General features: G+C 34.1%; 1 protein-coding gene across 1 annotated transcript in view; it reads left to right on the top strand.

Moving 5' to 3' along the window:
- The window catches only part of Rnf11 (Ring finger protein 11), a 39,010-nt gene extending 22,408 nt beyond the window's left edge, over nucleotides 1-16,602 (top strand). The window contains exon 3 of the mRNA XM_075362268.1: nucleotides 13,224-16,602. Within this exon, the coding sequence (XP_075218383.1) occupies nucleotides 13,224-13,395 (172 nt within the window). The 3' untranslated portion in view covers nucleotides 13,396-16,602. The remainder of the gene's footprint in view (nucleotides 1-13,223) is intronic.
- Nucleotides 16,603-20,434: the final 3,832 nt, after the last annotated feature.

Here is a 20,434-nt window from a genome sequence, read left to right as displayed (position 1 = left end):
TTTCTTATATTGAAAAAAATTGTATAAAAATATTTGTAATTTTTATTGATCATCCTTTCTTAAGTAAAGGCATTTTAATTTATCTGATTTTCACAAAATTATTTAAAATATCATAACAGCTTTTTCAGTACGCAGTTATTACAATTGCCATTGTAGAATTCAACAAACATGAAATTCAACTTCTAGAAAAAGGTTTTAGTTACAACCTAAAGTCATACAAATATAAGAAGGATGTAGAAATTTTAGGTGTAGAGTGTAAACCTGTTTTGAATTCTGAAAATAAGGTTAGTAAGGATATTTCGTTTCAAGAGGTAAATTCTGAAAAAACATTGTTTGGCTACAATTAAAAATTGTGAGAATGGTAAGTACAATGTTAGAGACTTAGCTTTAAGTAAGTCTACAAAAAATAAGGTGTTAGAGAATGGTATAGTTTTACATATGTTACTAAAGGAAAAACTGTTATTGTTCTGGCAAAACTAATTATATCTCAAAAACTCTTGAATTTTTAGATCCTAACAATTTTGGTATTATTAAGGTGGACCTACAGCTAAATTCCAAAATAGAGATTAAGAGAGTTATTAAGAAGTGTTCTATTTTTAGGGAGAGTGATGGTTATATGTATACAGTTATTAATTTGCAGCTACCCAAATTATACTCTTTTGTTAAATAATGTAAAGAAAGTCATCCAATTAGACCAGTAGTTTCATATGTTATTGCTCTGCTGTTCAATTGTCTAGAAGGATGGTTAATATTATCCAATTTCATTGTAAATTACAACCAAAATTTAGTATTAAAATTCAATTGTGCTTTTGAAAATATTAAGAATTTTTATATTCCAGATAATTCTACTCCGCTTTGTTTTGATGTAAAAGACTTGTTTCATTGCATCCCACCACAAAAAGTTATCAATATTGTTAATAATTTACTGATTACCCAGAAAACTAATGAAGTTACAAGAATTGAGATAGTTGAGACATTGAATGTTTGTTTTAATCAAAATTATTTTGAGGTTAACAATAACATTATACTCTAAAGGAGGGTTTAATTATGTGTAATCTACTTAGTCTGACAGCTGCTGAAATTTTTATGAATGATGTAGAAAACAAAATTTTTGCTCATCCTTTTTGTAAGCATTTAAAATTTTGGTATAGGTATTTAGATGATATCTGTGGTTTTGCAGGTAGCTTAAGACAATTAGGAATTGGTGAATTTTATTAACACATTACTCAAAAGTGTAGTTTTTACAAAATAATTCTATTGTCTTTTTAGATTTGAATATTAAAATCAATAAATTGGATTTTGGCATACATCACAAACTCTCACCCACTGCTGTCATTCATAGTACATTACTACATCCATTTGCACATAAATTAGCGGCTTTTAATAGTTATTCTCATAAATTGCTAAATGTTACAATGTCAGATGATATATTTAATAATAATATTATTATTTATTGGAAGTGTTTATCTTAAAGAGTTTAATTAATAAACATGGTTTCATCTTCAATCTTTATTGATAATACTGTTGTATTGCAGCAGTTATAACCACCATTATCAGAAAAACTATAAAAGGTTAATCATTCTGTAATTAATGTTGTTGGTAAATATATACGAGGTGTCTGAGAAAAGTAATGAGATTAGTAACACTGCAAGCGATCTGGCAATGCTGTGTCGACCGGTTTGTTCATCCCTTCCACATACTCAGTACAAGTTTCAACTCCGTTCAGCCAACACATTATTTTTGACAGCGCCATCAGTGAAGTTGTGTTTTTTGTTGTGTGTTATGAAAATGGAGCATCGGAATTTAGAGCAACGTTGTGCAATCAAGTTTTGTGTTAAATTTGGGGAATCCACGAGTGTGACCTTTGAAAAGTTAAGTTGAAGCAGGCCTATGCAAAACATTGCTTATCAAGACCACAAGTTTTCCACTGGCACAAATTATTTTTGGAAGGCTGAGAACCATTGAAGATCAACCTCGCTCAGGGAGACATTCAACTTCAAAATCTGACAAAAACGTTGAGCGTTTTTGTGAGATCAGACCGTCGTTTAACTATAAGGATGATGAGTGAAGAGTAAAATTTAAACACTTTCACTGTACATCAAATTTTGAGAGATAATTTGGACATGCGAAAGGTTTGTGTGAAATTGGTGCCGAAAAACCTCACAACGGAACAGAAGGACAATCGAAGAAACATGTGCGTTGGATCTTCTTGAGAGGATTGGCAATGACCAAGAATTCTTCAATTGTGTGATCACAGGTGATGAATCCTGGATATCTGAGTACGATCCTGAAACAAAGCGGCAAAGCGAAGAGTGGCACACTCTGTCATCTCCTCGACCGAAAAAATGTTGAATGAGCAAATCAAAGATCAAAGCAATGCTGATTTGCTTTTTTGACAGTAGGGGTATAGTGCATAAAGAATTTGTTCCTCCGGGACAAACTGTCAACCAAGTGTTTTACAAAGGTGTCCTTGAAAGGCTCAGGAAAAGAGTGATTTACATGAGACCAGACATTGCAGACAAGTGGATGCTTCATCATGACAATGACCCGTGTCATACGGCTATTTCCATCACAGAATTTTTTACTTCAAAACGCATTCCTACGGTTCCTCAACCCTCGTATTCACCTGATTTGAGTCCTTGTGACTTTTTCTTTCTTCCAAAATTAAAGCATGTCTTAAAAGGATGTCATTCTGGAACTCTGGAGAACATTCAAAAGACTGACCGACCAGTTAAAAGCCCTACCAGCGCTGCTACCAGGAGTGGAAATAACGACTCCGCCGGTGTACAGCTGCCCAAGGGAACTACTTTGAAGGGGATAATATTGTTGTTTGAAAAAAATAAAAACTTTGGTAAGTAAAAAGTCAGTCTCATTACTTTTCTCACACACCTCGTGTACAACAATGTATATGTATAAAGGTATTTTAAATTAGTAAAAATTTTCCACAGTAGTTATAAAATAACATAAATAAAAATTACTCTAGGTTATTTAAATTTAATAGTCATAAGTATAGTCTGTATTTATTATCATTTAAATATATGCCACATTTTGTGCCTTTGATTGTGTTTGTGTAATTTTTACCAGCCATAAAGGCAGCACTTTAAATGTTCAAATTGCACTCATAAAAAATTCTATAAAAATGATGACCAATTTGTATATTGTAATTAATATAAACTAAATAGAATTCTTTTACATGCAGTCATTATTTAAACAAAATAATAAAAGTTAAAAATAATAATAAAATATTGAACAATTGATTCAGTGAAACAAAATATATATTATGAAAAACAAAGATAAAAGATAACAAATTTCTCAAATTAATTTTAGTGAAAAAAAATTAAAGTTCTTAATTTTAAAAAAATATTCATTCTATAAACATGAATGTTTTTCTGCCTACAAAAAAAATCGAGATTCATCTAATTTAACACAAGTTGTATTATCACATTAGTAATGAGTTCTTATATCTTGACACATTTTTACTTCAATGAATGTTTTATAACCTGATGATAAAGTAATATTTTTATAAAAATTTCTTCAAATCTGATTAATAATTATGGAAGAAGTGACATGAAAAGATTTATTATGAAATTCAGTCCTGTGTCTAGGAATTTTCATGATTAAAAACAAAGCTCTTGTGAAGAGATCATTAATATCCTTTGACTTATTATATTTCTCAAATAGGTATTTAAGTTCTTTATTTTTAGTCAGTATAGTGTTGCCATCAAGTATTCTCTCCACTTCTACCTTCAACTGATCCCAACTATTTACATAGTCAAAGTGATATACTGATCAATAGAAATAGCTAGTTCATGCATTTTATGCTCTTTGTAGCATTGTTTCAGCAGTAAGTGTAAGATCAGTCCAAGCAGCAGCATAGTCTTGATGGGGAAATTATAAAGAATTCATCAAATTTCTTCATTTGATATGAAAGATGAGAACTGTCTTCTAATTTGTGGCAGGCACTTTATTACCAATGCTATTTAAATCACTTTTCAGATCAACACCCCTGGGTCTTTTCTAACAGATAGTTCTCTAAAACGCCATTAAATGTACTTATATGTTTAATAATTCATAGTGAATTTTTTTTTCTAATAAACTTAAACTCCTTTTAAATATATGAGGTCTGTTCAAAAGTAACCAAACTTTTTAATTGCGCACCAACAGAGATATTTAGTGAAGTGCGATTGGCAGCATTGTGTTTTGCAAAAACTGCTCTGTAATCTCATGTTCTTGGATTGTTGATATCTTGTTTAGTTTTTGTGTTATCGTTATTTGAGTGCAGTGTGTTTTAAGTGTTAGTAGCGATTTTTGTAATATGTGTTTTTCGGGAGCAACAATACAATGTAAAATTTTGCGTGAAAGTGGGAAAAATTTACACAGAAACTTTTCAAGTTTTGAAACAAGCTTACATAGATGATGCTCTGGGTCGTACACAGTGCTCCAAATGGTTTTCACGATTTAAAAGTGGTCGTTAGTCAATTGAAGATGACCCTTGACCAAGAAGGCCTTCGACTTCAACTGATGACACACGCATTCAGAAAATCAATGATCTGGTGCATGCAAATCACCAATTGACTGTTAGAGAACTTACTGCAAGGGAGGGTTAGTATCTCAATTGGATCATGCCATAACATTTTGACTGAAAAATTGAACATGCATCAAGTTGCAACAAAGTTTGTTTCTCATTTGATGACCAAACAACAAAAAGAACACCTACGGGACAATTGCCGGCAACTCCTTGAACAAGCCAATGACAATGAAACATTCATGCAAAGGATCGTAACAGGAGACGAAAACTAGGTTTACAGCTATGACACAGAGACAAAAAAGTTCAATCAAAAAATTGCTGCTAACACTTAAACATAGCCGAGTTGATGGTTTCATAGTGTTAGCACATATTGTGTACTACTCTGCGATTTTTGAAGTTTTGAATTGGTTTTTGATATTGTTAATTTGATTTGTTGGACTGGTTTTGTTAGTTGGATTATTATGGATACATGTATCAAATTTGATGAGTTTTGGGCAATGGATTACTGAGTTATTAAGATTTTTAGTTTTTTAATATAGTATTAATAGGGAGTTGGACCAATTTAAACTATATAATATAGGTAATTCTAAGTTCATAGGCTGGTTTGAACATGAAGGTGACATCATTGTCTAATATTGTAAGCAAGAACTTGGAATTTTTTTCATTGCTGTTTGGTAAGCGGAATTTTAAGTCCTGAGGACTATTATAAGGGGGATTTTCCTTTTCCATATATCTCCTAAACCCTTTTGTTCCTGACTGTTTCCTTCCAGATCTATATCAATCCGAACCTTCCCCAGCCTTTGACCCCCATCCAATCAAATCCGACCACGGATTTGGATCCATAATTTATTTTACTGATCCCCAAAAAATATACCGTGTGGGGTGTCAAATAAAACAGGGGTTTGGGCGGAGATGCTCAATCTTTTGTTTGAATATTTATTAGAGGTGATTGGCTAGCACAATGAGCAAAAGAAGCCATACCCAGCAGCAGCAGGTGCTACAGTTCGCACACAACTCTCAGAAATTGAACGCAAGCGAGTCGGTGGATGGTGGGTCATCTAGTGAGATGAGAAAAGAACATTGGAAGAGGAGCAATCTGCTAAATCAGTTTTGGCAGAATCGGGCTGAGGACAGAAGACATACTAGAAGGTACCCTGCAAGGGGAACTGATAACTTATGTTAGAAAACTAATCAGCATAAGTGGTACCCTGTCTAAGCATGCTGAAAAAAACCATATGAGAGAACTGAAGGAGTTAGTGGATGATATGGCTAAAGTTGTGACTGCCTTTCGAGCAGTTGTTGAGACGAACCCATTTGAAAATAGAGCAGATCGCAAAGAAGTGGCATGCCAAACCATGACTGATTTCAGTGGAAATGAACTACTGTACCAGCTGGAAGAGGGTCAAGAACGAAGATATTGATACTCTTTTGGCAGGCAAATGGAAGAAAGAATGGTTTATCTCGACAGTTGAATTGAGGGACTTGATCTTTGGAGAGTGTGAGAAGGATGTTGCCTTCATTTTGGATCTGAGCAAGACTAGTAGCAAGTACTCGGAATTGGTTTTTAGAATGGTTGCGTAGGTTAAACATCTGATGGATCCAGGCCAGTTGAGGACAGGCCAGCTGTTAATGTGCAGAGAGACTGCAACTGTTCTCCGGGGAGAAGACCTGGAGGACTATGAAAGAAGAATATTCATATTGGTGAATTCCAATATGAATCCTTTTCCACGATTGGAAAAGGGAACATTACTCAGTTAAGAAAGAACGTAGCCAAAATCTTTCTCCAGGCCAAAATGGATATTGTCTTTGGTGTGGAGGAAGGATTAGTGGCAAGAGTAATCAGGTAGATCTTGGAATATGCTGGCAGGGGCGGACCAACTGAACTATGGGTATTTATGCGGAGAAAGTGGTGACAAAAAAAGCCTAACAGGATAGATCCACCGGTGAGGCTTCTGCAGAGAGGGCCAAAACCTTTGTGGTCAGAGCAACGGAACAAGTAAAGAAAACCTTTGCGGAGCTACTCAAGGAGGGTAGGGGAGGTGTGCGAAAGGGAGATCCCTGGAGATTCTCTTGGTCAGGAAGGGGCCAGGAGAATATTTATGGATTAGAGACAAGGACAAGGGTCCTTGTCTCTTGGAGACAAAGACGAGGGTCCTGAGAAAATCATGAAAAAGTTACAGGAGACAGTGCAAGGAGTCAAGAGTCACCCTGAGGTGTAACGTGAAGAAACAGAGAATCTTTATTAGAGATATCAATACCCTCATGACAAAAGAAGAGGTACTCAAGGCCATAAATGGAAATGTGGATGTGGAGGAGGTGGAGCAGACTCTTAGGTGAGATCTGCACACTGATATGCAGATGACCTTGCTGCAAATTATTAGGGAAGAGGCGGAGAAGTTGGTTCAGAAGGGATACCTGTGTGTTGGAGTACTATCATGTAGAGTTGCACTTGATATGGAATTCGAAAGATGTTTCTGATGCTGGGACCTTGGTCACAAGGCCTCGAAGTGTCAGGGTTCCGACAAAACTAAAAGCTGCTTCAATTGTGGAAAAGAGGGGCATTTTGGGACAAGCTGTAGGGAGCCTGCAACTTGCCGTAAGTGTGGTATGGAGGGCTATCGATATGGAAGTCCACAATGCAGACATTAAGAATGTTTCAACTAAACACGAACAGGTCTAGGCAGTCCCATAACCTGTTATGGGCGATCGCCAAGGAAACTGATGCAGATAAACAAAATCATGATGCAGAGCCCAATCAACGAGTAGTTGGAAATAATAATAGCTGACAGATCCTGGTAGGGATTGTGCGATTGCACTGGTCAATGGAAGGCACTCTTGTCACCAGTTGGGGAGGTGGTAGGGGATATCTCTGGGCAGAGGTGGCGGGATGGTATCTTTTTAGCTGCTATATTTCCCCTAATATAACACTAATGGAGTTTTCAGAAATCCTGGAAGGGCTGGTATTAGAAGCAAGAAACAAGAGAGGTCCAATTATAATCGGCGAGGACTTTAATGCTAAGAGCCACAAGTTGGGTGCGGGATGGGCAGTGAGCAGGGAAGGTTGCGTCAATGAGTTGGCGTGTATACGTTCTGCAGGAGGGTCATGGGGTCCATATTGGACTTAGACATTTGCTAGTGAGTTCTATGCTGGTGCGATCCAGTGGCACCTTTTAGAGAATGAGATGCTCAGAGATCACAACTGTATAGAAGTGGTTGTTGGGTGCTCTCGAAGGAGACATACAGAGGCACAACGATGTGGAAGAATACATGAAGACCAAGGAGGTGGTGGCTGCTGAGTAAGGTCCAAACATCGAGGTTCAGAGAGGCATTTCTGACAAGGGTCTCGGATCAGAATAAGATGGACCTGAATTTGATACATGGGGCTCTAATAGAGGCCTGTTCGGAGGTCTTAGAAAGCAGAACAAGAAGTAAGAGGGTGTACTGGTATAACACTGAAATAGAGAAGCTGAGGAAAGTATGTATAGGATGCAGAAGGAGATTAATACGCACCAGGAGATGGGGTGTATTAGTGGAGAGTGACAGGGTGGCATCTAGTTGAGACAAGCTAGAAAATCTCTCAGGAAGGCCACCGATAGGTGTAAAAGAGAAAAGTGGTTAGATTTATGTGGTAAGCTAAACAAAAACCCCTTTGGAGATGCATATAAGATAGTCATGGGTAGGTTAGAGAGGGCTTTGCCCAGACTGCCCGTGGCTCAACTGATGGAAGTTCTAAGAGATCTGTTTCCAAAGGATGGGAATTGGAGGCGACGTGAGATGATCGCAGAGGAAATCCCTCGATTTATGGTGGAGGATCTGGAATATGCCGTGTGTAAACTCAGGCCATACAAAAGCCTGGGACCTGATGGGGTCACGGCCGAGATCATATGAGTTGTAGCAAATGCGTTCCCCCTGTTGTTGGAACCGTTCAATCAGGCCATATATCATGAGACTCCTAGGATGTGGAAGGAGACCAGACTGATCATGGTCAGGAAAGTGGGAGGAGGTTTTCGGCTGATTTCTCTAATCAGTTCATTCGGGAAGTTGTTTGAGGCCCTCCTGGCCAGGATCCTGGAGGCAAAACTGGAGCGGAGAGGTATCCTGGAGACAGTATGGATTCAGGAAGGGGTCAGTCCACTGTGGACACAATTGGAAAAGTTCTGGAGATAGTCAATACTGCAGTAGAGGGAACAAGATACACTAGACGGATACTGGTCGTGATTTTGGTCGACGTCCGGAATGCGTTTAATTCTATAACGTGGGATACGATTTTGGACAGTCTGATTGACCAGGAAGTGCCTCCCTACCTGATCAGAATGATTCAGGAATACTTGACAGGTAGGGAGATGAGGATTATGAGAAGAGTTTGTCATGGCCATGGAGAGATGGGTGCCCTAGGGATCAACACTGGGCCCCCTGTTGTGGAACATAGCCTACGACGACTTCTTAGAGATTAAGGTTCCTTTCGGAATTGGCCTAGTAGCTTACGCGGACGACCTCGCCGTTGTGGTGACAGAGAAATGTTCACGAGGTGAGAATCCATGCCAATGAAGTGCTGAATTGTATAGTATGGTGGATGAAGGCTAGGGGCCTGAGAGTCTCAGCCTGTTTTCTTTCTCTTGATGAGTCAGAGAAATACCATACATGTACCCCCACAAGTGGGGGAGTGTCGGACTTGCACGGCTAGATATTAAGAGCCTTGACAGTCTCAACCCAAAAGACAATTATGGTACATTTCACGGGCCAGAAGCAGATCCCGCGCTTTTCTGTTGAATTGGAAGGTACGGAGTGTTTCTCTCGAGACAGGCTAAATATCTGGGTATTTGGCTGAGCAGGGTGAGGGGTTTTACCACACATGTGATGGAAACTGTGAAGAAGGCACATAGGGTTACCTCGGCGGTTTGCAGAGTTATAGCGAATGTCGGGGGACAATGCCAGCAATGCAACAAATTTGTTGCATTGCTGGCAAGAGAGATGGATGGGGCATCCACCAGTTGCTCATAAATTAATTCCAGACATCAGGACATGGATTGATAGGAAGTATGGAGAGACAGATTTCTGAATGGTCCAATGGCTTGCGGATCATGGGCTGTTCAACAAATACCTCTGGACTAGAGGGAGATCAATCCTGAGATATTAATATTGTGATCTTCTAGATGATGTGGAGCACATATTTCTAGGTTGCCCATGTTGGGAGGCTATGAGGCCATTTGGGGAAGACATCACTCCAGAAGACGTAATGAGAAGTATGCTCTTTCCAGGGAAGGCTGGAACCAGTGTTGTGGGTGGTTTCAAGAAGTCTTTCACAGAAAATTATTGAGGGAGAGAACTGATAGGGTAGTGTTCTGCAAGAGAGTGGAATGGAAGGCCAGCCCTCGTAGGTGGGTAGCAGGGGTCCAATCTGATTATCGCTGCTGGGTGTCCTCGGGGGACACCTGAAGTTTTGGCTCAAAGGCTACATAGTTGTACCCTATAACACGAGTGATGATGACGAATACCTGACTAGGTGGTTTCCATCGTCATGTCATGGATGGGGGAGGGTTTTTAGTGTGGGGTTTCCCGCAGAAGGCGGGAAACCCCACACACCCAACAGTATGGGCTGCTGGGCGTCTGGATGTAGATTTTCCCTCTTCCAATGTAAAAAAAAAGCCCTTAAACATGTACTCAAACAACACAAAAACTAAACGAGATATCAACAATCCAAGAACATGTGGTTACAGTGGAGGTTATATGGAACACAATGCTGCCAACCACATATCACTAAATATCTCTGTTGGCACATAATTAAACATTTGGTTATTTTTTGAACTGACATTGTATATTTACATTTATTGCTGTTTGCAGCTAGCAAGTGATTATTGTACTGATCTATTCTTTTCAAATCATTATCATGAGATATATTTTATTTAATTATCCAATTTACTGCTAATATAAATCTATAGATCATCTATGTATAACATACTGTGTATATCTTGAATTTCCTTTATTGACTCCAATGAACTGACAAAGAGAGAGAAGAGTATCACTAAGAGAAATGAGCATGTGGTACTCCTCTGCTATTGTTGGGCTGCCAAGAAAGTAATTTCAGTTTTATAGTGTGAAATAAAATTAGGTTTTTTTTTATAAAGAATAAACTTTTAATTAATTATATATCTTCCATTTTGTCCAATTACCTATTGCCATCTTTCTGGCAACTTTATGATTCCATGCTCATAGAACTTCTGGTTCTTATCAGCAAAAAACTAAACCAAGTGCAGTTCCACGTGATGAATGATGATGGTCATTATCATAAGTGAACGTTTTACCATTCAGTTTTGCAAACTTCAAAATAAATGGTAAGAAATCAGAATATATTAGTATAGATCTTTAGAATAAATGATGGGGCAAGATCATATGGGGGATGAGACATCACTTCCCAACCAAGCTTCAATAATTTTCCACAAGTTATCTAAGATGTGCAAGGCCTTGCATTGTCTTGATGAAACATGATTCCTTTACGATTTGCCAATTCTGACTTTTCCTTTGATTGCTTCCTCCAGTTTCATTAGTTGCTGCCAGTAAATATCTGAATTGACCATTTGATTCCTTGGAAGCAGCTCAAAATAAACAACACCTTTGTAATCCCACCAGATTGACAGCATGATCTTTTTTTGATGCAATTCACCTTTCAATGTGGCTTGTGCTGGTTCATCACACTTTTACCGTAATAGCTTTTTATTTATGTTATTGTAGACGATCCATATTTCATCACCAGTGATTCGTTTCAGTTTAAAAAAGAGTCAATTTGATTGCATTTGAGATGCATATCGCAAATATTGATTCATTGTGTTGAGTAAATCTTTTTCAGTTCATTCAGAACCTAAATATTGAGCTTCTTAACAAGTCCAAGACGTTTCATTTGATTTTGAATTGCTGTGTGGGATATATTTAACTTCTCTGCAATATCTTGCACAGTTATATGATGATCCGAGGCAATTATGGCTTTGATTTGGTCTTCATCAACTTCAGTAGGTCATCCATTGGTCATCTTTGAGAAAAACTCCAGAATGGAATTTTTTAAACCAATTCTGGCAATCAACTCCATAAACTAAGATATTTCTTTGTGAACCTCAGCAGCTATCTTGCCTTTATGGAAATAAAAAGGTAAAATACATCAAAAATGTTCATTTTAGCACTCCATGTTAAGATTGACCATAAACTAACAAGGTTTAAACAAAATTATGTGCAATTACCTTGTAAAGTACATTAAAAGTGACAGCTATCAATGCCAAAAGAAAAATCATAACATTGACAGAAGTTCTTCATAATAAACATAAAGCTATGTATTTATGTAAACCGAAATTACTTTCTTGGCAACCTTATATTTAGCCAAAAAGATGGCAAATGTAAAGTTGTACCATGTGAATACAATTTAAACCAGTTTCCTAAACCTTGAGAAGGATGTACTTTATATAAAATTTCAAGTGTTAATTAACGTTTATCTGAGAAATCAGTTAATACCAGTATATTAATATTTTTTTATAATTCATTGTACATCTTGTTAAAACATTAAGTTTTCTCCAAGACATCAATTAAGGCTTTTGTGCATGTAATACTTCCTGTATCTGGATTTTTATTGACTTACATAAATAAAATAATATGTTTAAAAATTAAACTAATTAACTAAACATTTTTCTAGCAACCCAAACTAGATATAAGTACATCGGTACTCTTTCAGCATTTCTGGCTTATATTTCTTGTGTATCAGCAAGACAAGCAAAGACTTGCATAAATGTCCTGTAACAAATGATTGTAAATATTTGTTAATACCATTAAAAGTAGATTTCAATAGTTTGATAATTTTTATAGTTATACCATCACAACCTGCTGCATTAGAAGAAATAATATTAATTATTTATCTGCTTTATTCTTATGCATCACTTAAAAGTAAAACATTTTAAATTCAGTCTGAGTGTGTGTGTGTGTGTGTGTGTGTGGTTGTGTTACACCTGTGATATACCTTAATGCTTTTCAAAAAGATTTTTCTTGGCCATTTGGTGTCCATTGTGATGTGTGTTATCACAGTTTGTTCAACCATGTTTAAACTCGGTAAACCATCTGAACAGTTTTAAATAACTACAGATGCACCAAGAACTGTATCTAACTTGCTTTTTATTTGAGTAGCCAATTCCTTTAAAAAAAAAAGAATTTTATGACTCCATGAATTTCATTTTTCTCCATTCTGAAGCCTTCTTTAAAGAACTATCAAACACAATTTAACGTACTAAACTGATATTTAGGATTTAACCACTTCAACAGTGAATGAAAACAACTGGCAAAGAATGCTATTAATAGTGCTGCCATTTACTTGGTAAAGGCAGGTAAAAAGACAAGGTAAAAATTGATATATTTTTTTAATTGTTTTAAGATATTGGAAGTTGGTTGGCTGTTAATCTAGATAAAGTATTTTTCTGTTAAATTGTTTGTCTGTATTCATGAGAAAATGTGTATTGATTTTCTGTTAATTGTTGGTTTAAGATAAAACAGAGATAGCATTTTGGCAAATGTTATCTATATATATATATTTTGGCTCTGTTTTTCTTCAGACCCAGTCTGAGGTCTGAACAAAGACAGCACCAATCATAATTTTACTTAAATACGATGATTGCTCTCTTGAAGTTCTCATCATAAAAATGTGTAACATTTTTTTTTGTTGCAGGTGTGTGATATGTATGGTGGAGTTTTTGCTGGGAGATTGCATCCGTTATCTACCGTGCATGCATACATACCATGTGAAGTGTATAGATGATTGGCTAATGCGTAGCTTCACATGTCCTTCTTGTATGGAGCCAGTCGATGCAGCCCTGCTCACTAGCTACGAAACCAACTAGCACTGCTAGTCACCGATTGACCGACTGTGATTTATAGATAAGATATTATATTAAATATTATTGTACAGTAATTTAAAGTCTGAACCAGGGTACATGCAAATGGATTATAACATTATTGCAAGTCTTAACAAAAAACATGGTTTGTTATAAAATTGTTATTGTTTCTGTCATTTAAATATCTTTTTTGTATAATGTTAAAAAAAAATGAATGCCCGATTTTTATATTTCAGATAATTAAATTTATGCTAGTTGTTGGAACATTCATCCATGTTTGTTGTAATTAATTATATTTTGAATAATTTAGTATTTTTTGTTAAAAAAAGACCCTTTAGAATTAATTAATTCATGAGTCTTTTTAAACATGAAGTTGTTATTTCTCTTTTTTATCTTGTGTTTTCCTATCCTCAGTATATTTCTGGAGATAATGATACATAACCTTGTTTCAGCTATTCATTTTTTATATGTTGAATATCATGTAATAACAAAACTGTTTTTATTATTTAAGATATGCCGATACAGTTTTTGCTGGTAATGACATTGATTTTGCTTTTGGTTTGTTTAATATTGATAGTACTTCAATGTTTTATAGCCTTTAGGTAAATTGGTTCTTAACATAAAAAAATAGTTAGTTAATAATAAAATGTATTTATTCAATTATGGTACTCAAGTAGATAGGTGTAATAAAATTGGTTTTGCATTTGTTTGATTCTGATCAGAATATTAAATATTTTAAGGTAAAATACATTTATTACAATTTTTTTTTCTGTAAGACACTGATATCTAAAACTGAAACAGGTAAAACTTATTAGAAAAATCATTTCAAAGTATTATTTTTCTTTTAATTTGGGTTTGTTTGCCTTTGTAAGATAATCAAACTGTTAAGCAAATAATTATTTTTTTGTTATCTTCAACAACATTAGGATCAAACTTTTCCGATCAAAGTTTATTATATTATACATTTTATCAGCAGTTGTTTTTCTTTTGATCATTACCATGCAGAACTTCCTTTATTTTGTTCATCTAATTTAACCCTCATGACCAGTAATTATAATTACTGTTCTGCACTCCAACACAGTAATAACTCAATTATAACAGTTTACTGAACACAGTGTTGAATAATAACTCAACACAGTTTATAACAGTAATTATAATTACTGTTTTGTTTGTGGCCTCCAGTTCAATTTGTTGAAAGGTTAAAGGAAAGCTATACTTTTGTGATGTTGTATCCAATCATTAGCTCACATTTTGATTCCTTTCTAGTGTTAAATTAAATTACAAAAGATTTTACCCTAGTTTGGATAGTATCTTCTGTGATTATCGTTTGTTCATGCAGTTCATTTGTTCAATGAAGTGAGTGTTTAGCTCGAATTAGGTTTATCAATTGTAATTTTTACAAATGTCAGATTTCACTGTGCGATCTAATGTCCAATTTTTAAACTTTATTTTAAACAAAGGCTAATCAACAATATAAATAACTATTTAATTGTTTACTTCTGTTGAAAGAAATTATATTTGTCAGTTACCAGAAGCTACTGTTGATGGTGTATTTTTTAAAATAACGAATGAATTCCTTAACATGTGTAATCACATAACTAGCTTTAAAAAGCCATAAGGTGTTCTTCCTGTCCATATTATAACATTTGCTTCAATTATAGAAGTAAAATTTTGTCTTTATTTCATAACATATATTAATTTTCTTTTATCTGCTGGTAAATTTGTGTCTTACAGTCTCAAATGTATAAGTCAGCTAAAGACTGTTTTTGACCTTCACTAACTATTTTTAGTTGCCGTACGAAGCCTAGAAGCACTACTTAAAGACTAGTAGAACTGGATTAAAGGGGGCTACACTAGCTCCTAATCTGGTTCTAGTAAGACCCAACTTAAGATCTCTATTCTACTTTATAAGCTAAATTACCAATTAATTTTCCTGTTTGATGTAAACAACATTAACTAGACAAAGGTGAATTTGATGTATTAGTAATATTTTTGTGGCATGTTTGAAAATATACCATAACTACTAATACTGAGGAGTCATTCAAGGAAGTAAGATTTCATTACGCATACTTATGTTAGATTTAGAAACATAAGTTATTGCTAATGAATAATTAGTTTTTCAATGTACGCTTCTGATGGAGAGGGAGATAACTACTAACCTACTACCCCCATAGTTGTGTGGAGGACACCTCTCTAGTGTCATCTAGGCTTTGTTTAGAAACTGGAAATAGCAGTAGTTGAAACTACTTTTTAGGTTGTTGATAGATGCGTATGTATGTATGTGTGTGTGTGTATATATATATTATAAACAATCTGGAAAATGAGACATTTGCGTCGCTTTGTTAACATTTTTTTCTTGTATTAAAAGAATAATGGAAATTGCTGCATATGAGTATATTTCAATCTGTTAGAAAATGAGAACAATTAATTATTTTTATGTTATATCTTGTATATATTTATATGTAGGCTACTTACACATAAGGTTGGTTTTGTTACCTTATGTACTGTCATTTATAAAATAAAATAATGTAATTCTCACTTTACAACAGCCGCTTAGAACAAATTTCTTGGGAACAGTGGCTGGACATTGTGATAGAGGTGCAAGAATATTAAATAGATTGTAATTTAAGTAGATAATTTTTATACTTTGTTATTTAAAAATAAATAATAGTGTACAGTATATCGGCAGCAGGTTGTTAAATCCTTACTTATTCAAACTTGTGTATATGAAGTCTTACGAAAAAGATTTATTGGTACTTGAATGGTTATGAATTGATTATTTTCAATCTTTCTTACAATATTTAAGAAAAGTTAGTTTTTTTTTTGCTTTCTTATTATTTTTAACAGATTAAAACTGCATTATTTCATGTAAATATTATTTCCAGTTATATGTAAAAATATATATATGGTAGTGAAAGCGATAGAAAGAAATAAAGAATATTTTTTAATAATGGAATGAACGGGGTTTTTAGAACGTAAATTATGTTTCATTACTGTTTTTGATTTATATTATAGTAATATTCGCTTAAATAGTTGTGGAAAGTTGATATGAATATATATATGTGTGTGTGTATTTTTTTATACAGTAGTTTAGTATAATTGTGAGCATAGCAAGTGATATAATGTACAAATAGCTAGCTACTTTGTAGTAATCTGCTGTATCCTTATTATAACAAAAGATTAAAGAAATAAATATATTTGTAATTGAATAAATAGTTTATTGAATTTTTATTAACTGTAGTCCTGTAGACATTCATTTTTCTTACTTGATTAAATGATATTTATTCTAGTGCTTTAATATTCTTTTATATACGTACCTATTAATTATTTTTTAAAGATTTTGTAGGTAATATTACAGAAGTCTTTCACATTTAATTTGCATTCTGTAGCAGACATAAATTTGTTTAGGTATGAACTAGAATTTTGCCATGCAGACTGAGGAAGAGCAGTGAAAGTGGTGGGGTGCTGCAGGTAGTTAGTCAGATATGTGTGGAAGGAGCAACTGCTGGCCACCTGCACCCATAGGTCACATACTAGCATCAGAAACAATGTCTGAGCAAAAGGTACTATTGTCTTTTGCGCAACTAATTATAATCCGATTCTTGCAAATGAAGGTGTCAATTCTTCTGAAATTTTGAGTCAACTTCAGACACAGTTCGATGATGCTACCCATCCAAAATTCAAGTTTTTGATTGGACAAAAAAATTTTGAAGTGGCCATGATGCAGTGGAGAACGAAAGTCATGAACATCGTCCACAGACCAGCTCGATGATGACAACAGTCAGGCCATTCATGAACTTGTGGAAAGCAATTGCTGCATAACTGTCGCTAAAATTGCATCAGAGGTTTGCATGTGTTGGGAACGTGCATACAATGTTGTCAGAAACTTGGATACAGCAAAGTCTCGGCAAGGTGGGTTCCACATCTTCTCACCGAGGCACAGAGAAATGTCTGAAAGAAAATCTCTAGCAACTTCTGAATTACTTTAAGGAAGAAGAAGAGGCATTTTTGGACTGTACGTGACCTGCAACGAAACTGGAGTCCACTACTACACCCTGGAAAGCAAGAGAAGACCAGTGGAAAAGTGGGGAGTGGCACCGATCAAGACCTAAAAATTCTTGTCAGCTGGAAATGTTTTGGGACTTGAGAGGTCTGCTGCTGATTGATTTTCTGCTCAAACAAAGGATACTAAATGCAGCATACTACTGCCAGTTGTTGGATGACATCAGGATATCGTATCAAATGACTCCAGCAATTGATTCGCAACATCCTCCTCCACAACATTGCACGGTCACATACAACAGCTTAGACTCATGATAAACTCATTAAAATTCATTGAACACCTCTTGAATGCCTGACTTGTCACCGTGCGATTTCCACACATTTGGTTTGCTGTGAAAGAAGCTTCAGGAGGAGAAAGATTTGAAGACAATGCCGCATTCAAGCATTATGTGTGGTTGTTGGGCAGCTATTTTGTTTTTTTTTTATGAGGGAATCAGGAAGCTGTCTATCCAGTGGAGAAAATGTATTTCTGTTGAAGGAAACTATGTAGAAAAATAATATAATTTTATCTATTATCAAAGCTATGTAAACAAATTAAGGTTATATTTGAATGACCCTTGTACTATAATGTCATCAATATCTGTCACAATTCATTTAACTTGTTTAATGCTATTTTTCATTCCTTTCTGTCCTCTGCTAATAGTGAAATATTTTTTGATCCTACTTCTTTTTTGTCTGAATCATATATTTTAAGTTTCCCTTTGCTTTTACAATCTACATAGTCCAGATTAACCGAACCTGAACGCTTTACATATAACCATTAATTTAGTTTTATTACAAGATTCTGACATAAGCTTTTCTCTTTTTCTATTTATTGTAAAATTAACTTTTTGAATTTTTCTTAATTTCTCAAATTATTTTTAATGCTAACAGACTTTTCTGCTAGAAAATTCTTCTTGTGTTGTCTGTTTTTGTTTGTTTGTTTGTTTTTCTTTAAACTGCATACAAACTTGCAGCAACAGTTCATCAGATTGAATGTGAAAGCGGCATTTACAATATATTATCAAGTAGAATAGTTTTTTGTGATCATATTTCTTGTACAAGAGAGATGCAGTATGAAATTTCTATACAAATGTAAAGTCAAGTCGATGTAAATAAAAGTCTGTTAGCATTAAAAACAGTTGGAGAAATTTAAAAAAATTCAAGAAGTTAATTTTAAGATAAATAGAAAAAGAGAGAAGCTTATGTCAGAATCTTGTAAATTACAACTACATTAATTTGTATACTTTTTAACACTATCATTGCTAACTCTTCTAAATTTAAAAAAGTAACTATATCATAATTCTATAGTTACAAGTTTGTAAATGTTAATTGAAGTTTTAACTGGTGTGGTTGTTGACCCTTGAATGAGGCCAATCAGTAATTTTTCACTCTAATGCTTCCTTGATTTTATTAATAATTAATGGGTATTTTTAGCTTTTATGAAATTAACTTTTTTGTCATAATATTAGCTTTATTATGCTTCAACATACTTCCTGCTGGAACAGAAGTACTATGAAAGCAGCAAAAACTAATGAAACTAGTTATAATACAATTAATTAATTAAATATTGTTGTAAATAAGCAACATTTACATTCTGTTGGAAAATTCAGGAAAAACAATTTTTGTATATATGATTTCCATCTACAATTTTGATAAAAACATTTGATGGAATATGCAATTTACGTTTGTTGAAAGGACCCCCTGTCTTAGCCCTCATCAAGTTTCAGATCATTTTGGTGATGGCAAACTTTTAAAAAAATTTCTATCCATATCCTTTTACAGTGTAAAAACTATTTTTTTCACATTAAATATTTTTATAACAGAAATTTAAAAATGTAACATTTCATAAATTTTGACTAAATGTATAAAAGAAAGAGTAAACTTAATTAAAACTAAATTTACTTGAGAACCTTTCTTTCAATAGCCTGTTCTCTGTAAGAGCATGAATTCCCTGCACTGAAAGTACTGATGATAAATACTACTTGCTACTTTATTACAGATGTGTAACTGCTTGTAAATGTACATTAACTTTTTTAGAATTGCATCAGTATGAAAGGAAACAGTATTAATTTCTTTTTAATAAATAATTCATATTTTATAAAATAAATAATTTTAAATTGTTTTTGTCTCAAGGTTAACTATTTAATTTAAAGTTATATGAAAAGACATTCATTACCAATAAAAAGGTTTGTTTTATTTTGGCCAACATTTCAAACAGTATAATGGTAACAACTGCTGTTTTATTTAAATGACTAGTCAGATAAATTACATTTATCTAAGAAAAAGGTTAATTATAGTAAGAAAAGTGCATTATATATTTAACTTATATGTACATGCTATTTAAATCAACTACATCGCAGCAACAACAAAATACAAAACATTGCATGTTATAATATAAAAAAATGTGAATAGTCACAGTAATGAGCAATAATATAAATGTATGTCATCATTTTCAACAAATCCAAGTTCAAATGTCTGCATAATAAATTAAAATGTAACTGCAGTACATCTTGCTATCTTATAGTGTTTTTCTTTTTGGTTAGGAGAAAAACAAATTTTACAGTATGATTGCAGTTTTTCTTGTGTTGTGAATGGAAGTGTAAATGCAGTTTCAGTTTTAACAGTTTATGAGAGTAATACAAAAATTGAAACAAGTATGAAATAATTATTAAATGATATGTACAACATTGAAGTGCTTAATGCATTAACTTATGATGAAGAATTTATCAAACGCACTTAATTAAGATTAATATAAATGTACAAGTTTAAAATAATGTAATGTCAATAATTGTAAAATTACTTTATTGTGGTACAGTGTTAATGTGTTGAAAAGTATATTGAATATGTTGTTCAATAAGTAACAATTTTGTTATCAATTACTATGAGGTTGTTGATGTTGGATTTTCACACTAGTAGACTGCAGTTTGTGCGTACACAGAGGGTACTTGATTCTCTACAGCACAGGTCAGCAACTTTTTTTGTCAGTAAGGGTGCAAAATAA

Source organism: Lycorma delicatula, chromosome 4 (assembly GCF_047948215.1).
Source record: "Lycorma delicatula isolate Av1 chromosome 4, ASM4794821v1, whole genome shotgun sequence".
Classification (NCBI taxonomy): Eukaryota; Metazoa; Arthropoda; class Insecta; order Hemiptera; family Fulgoridae; genus Lycorma; species Lycorma delicatula.
This window is presented reverse-complemented; position numbering and strand designations above follow the sequence as displayed.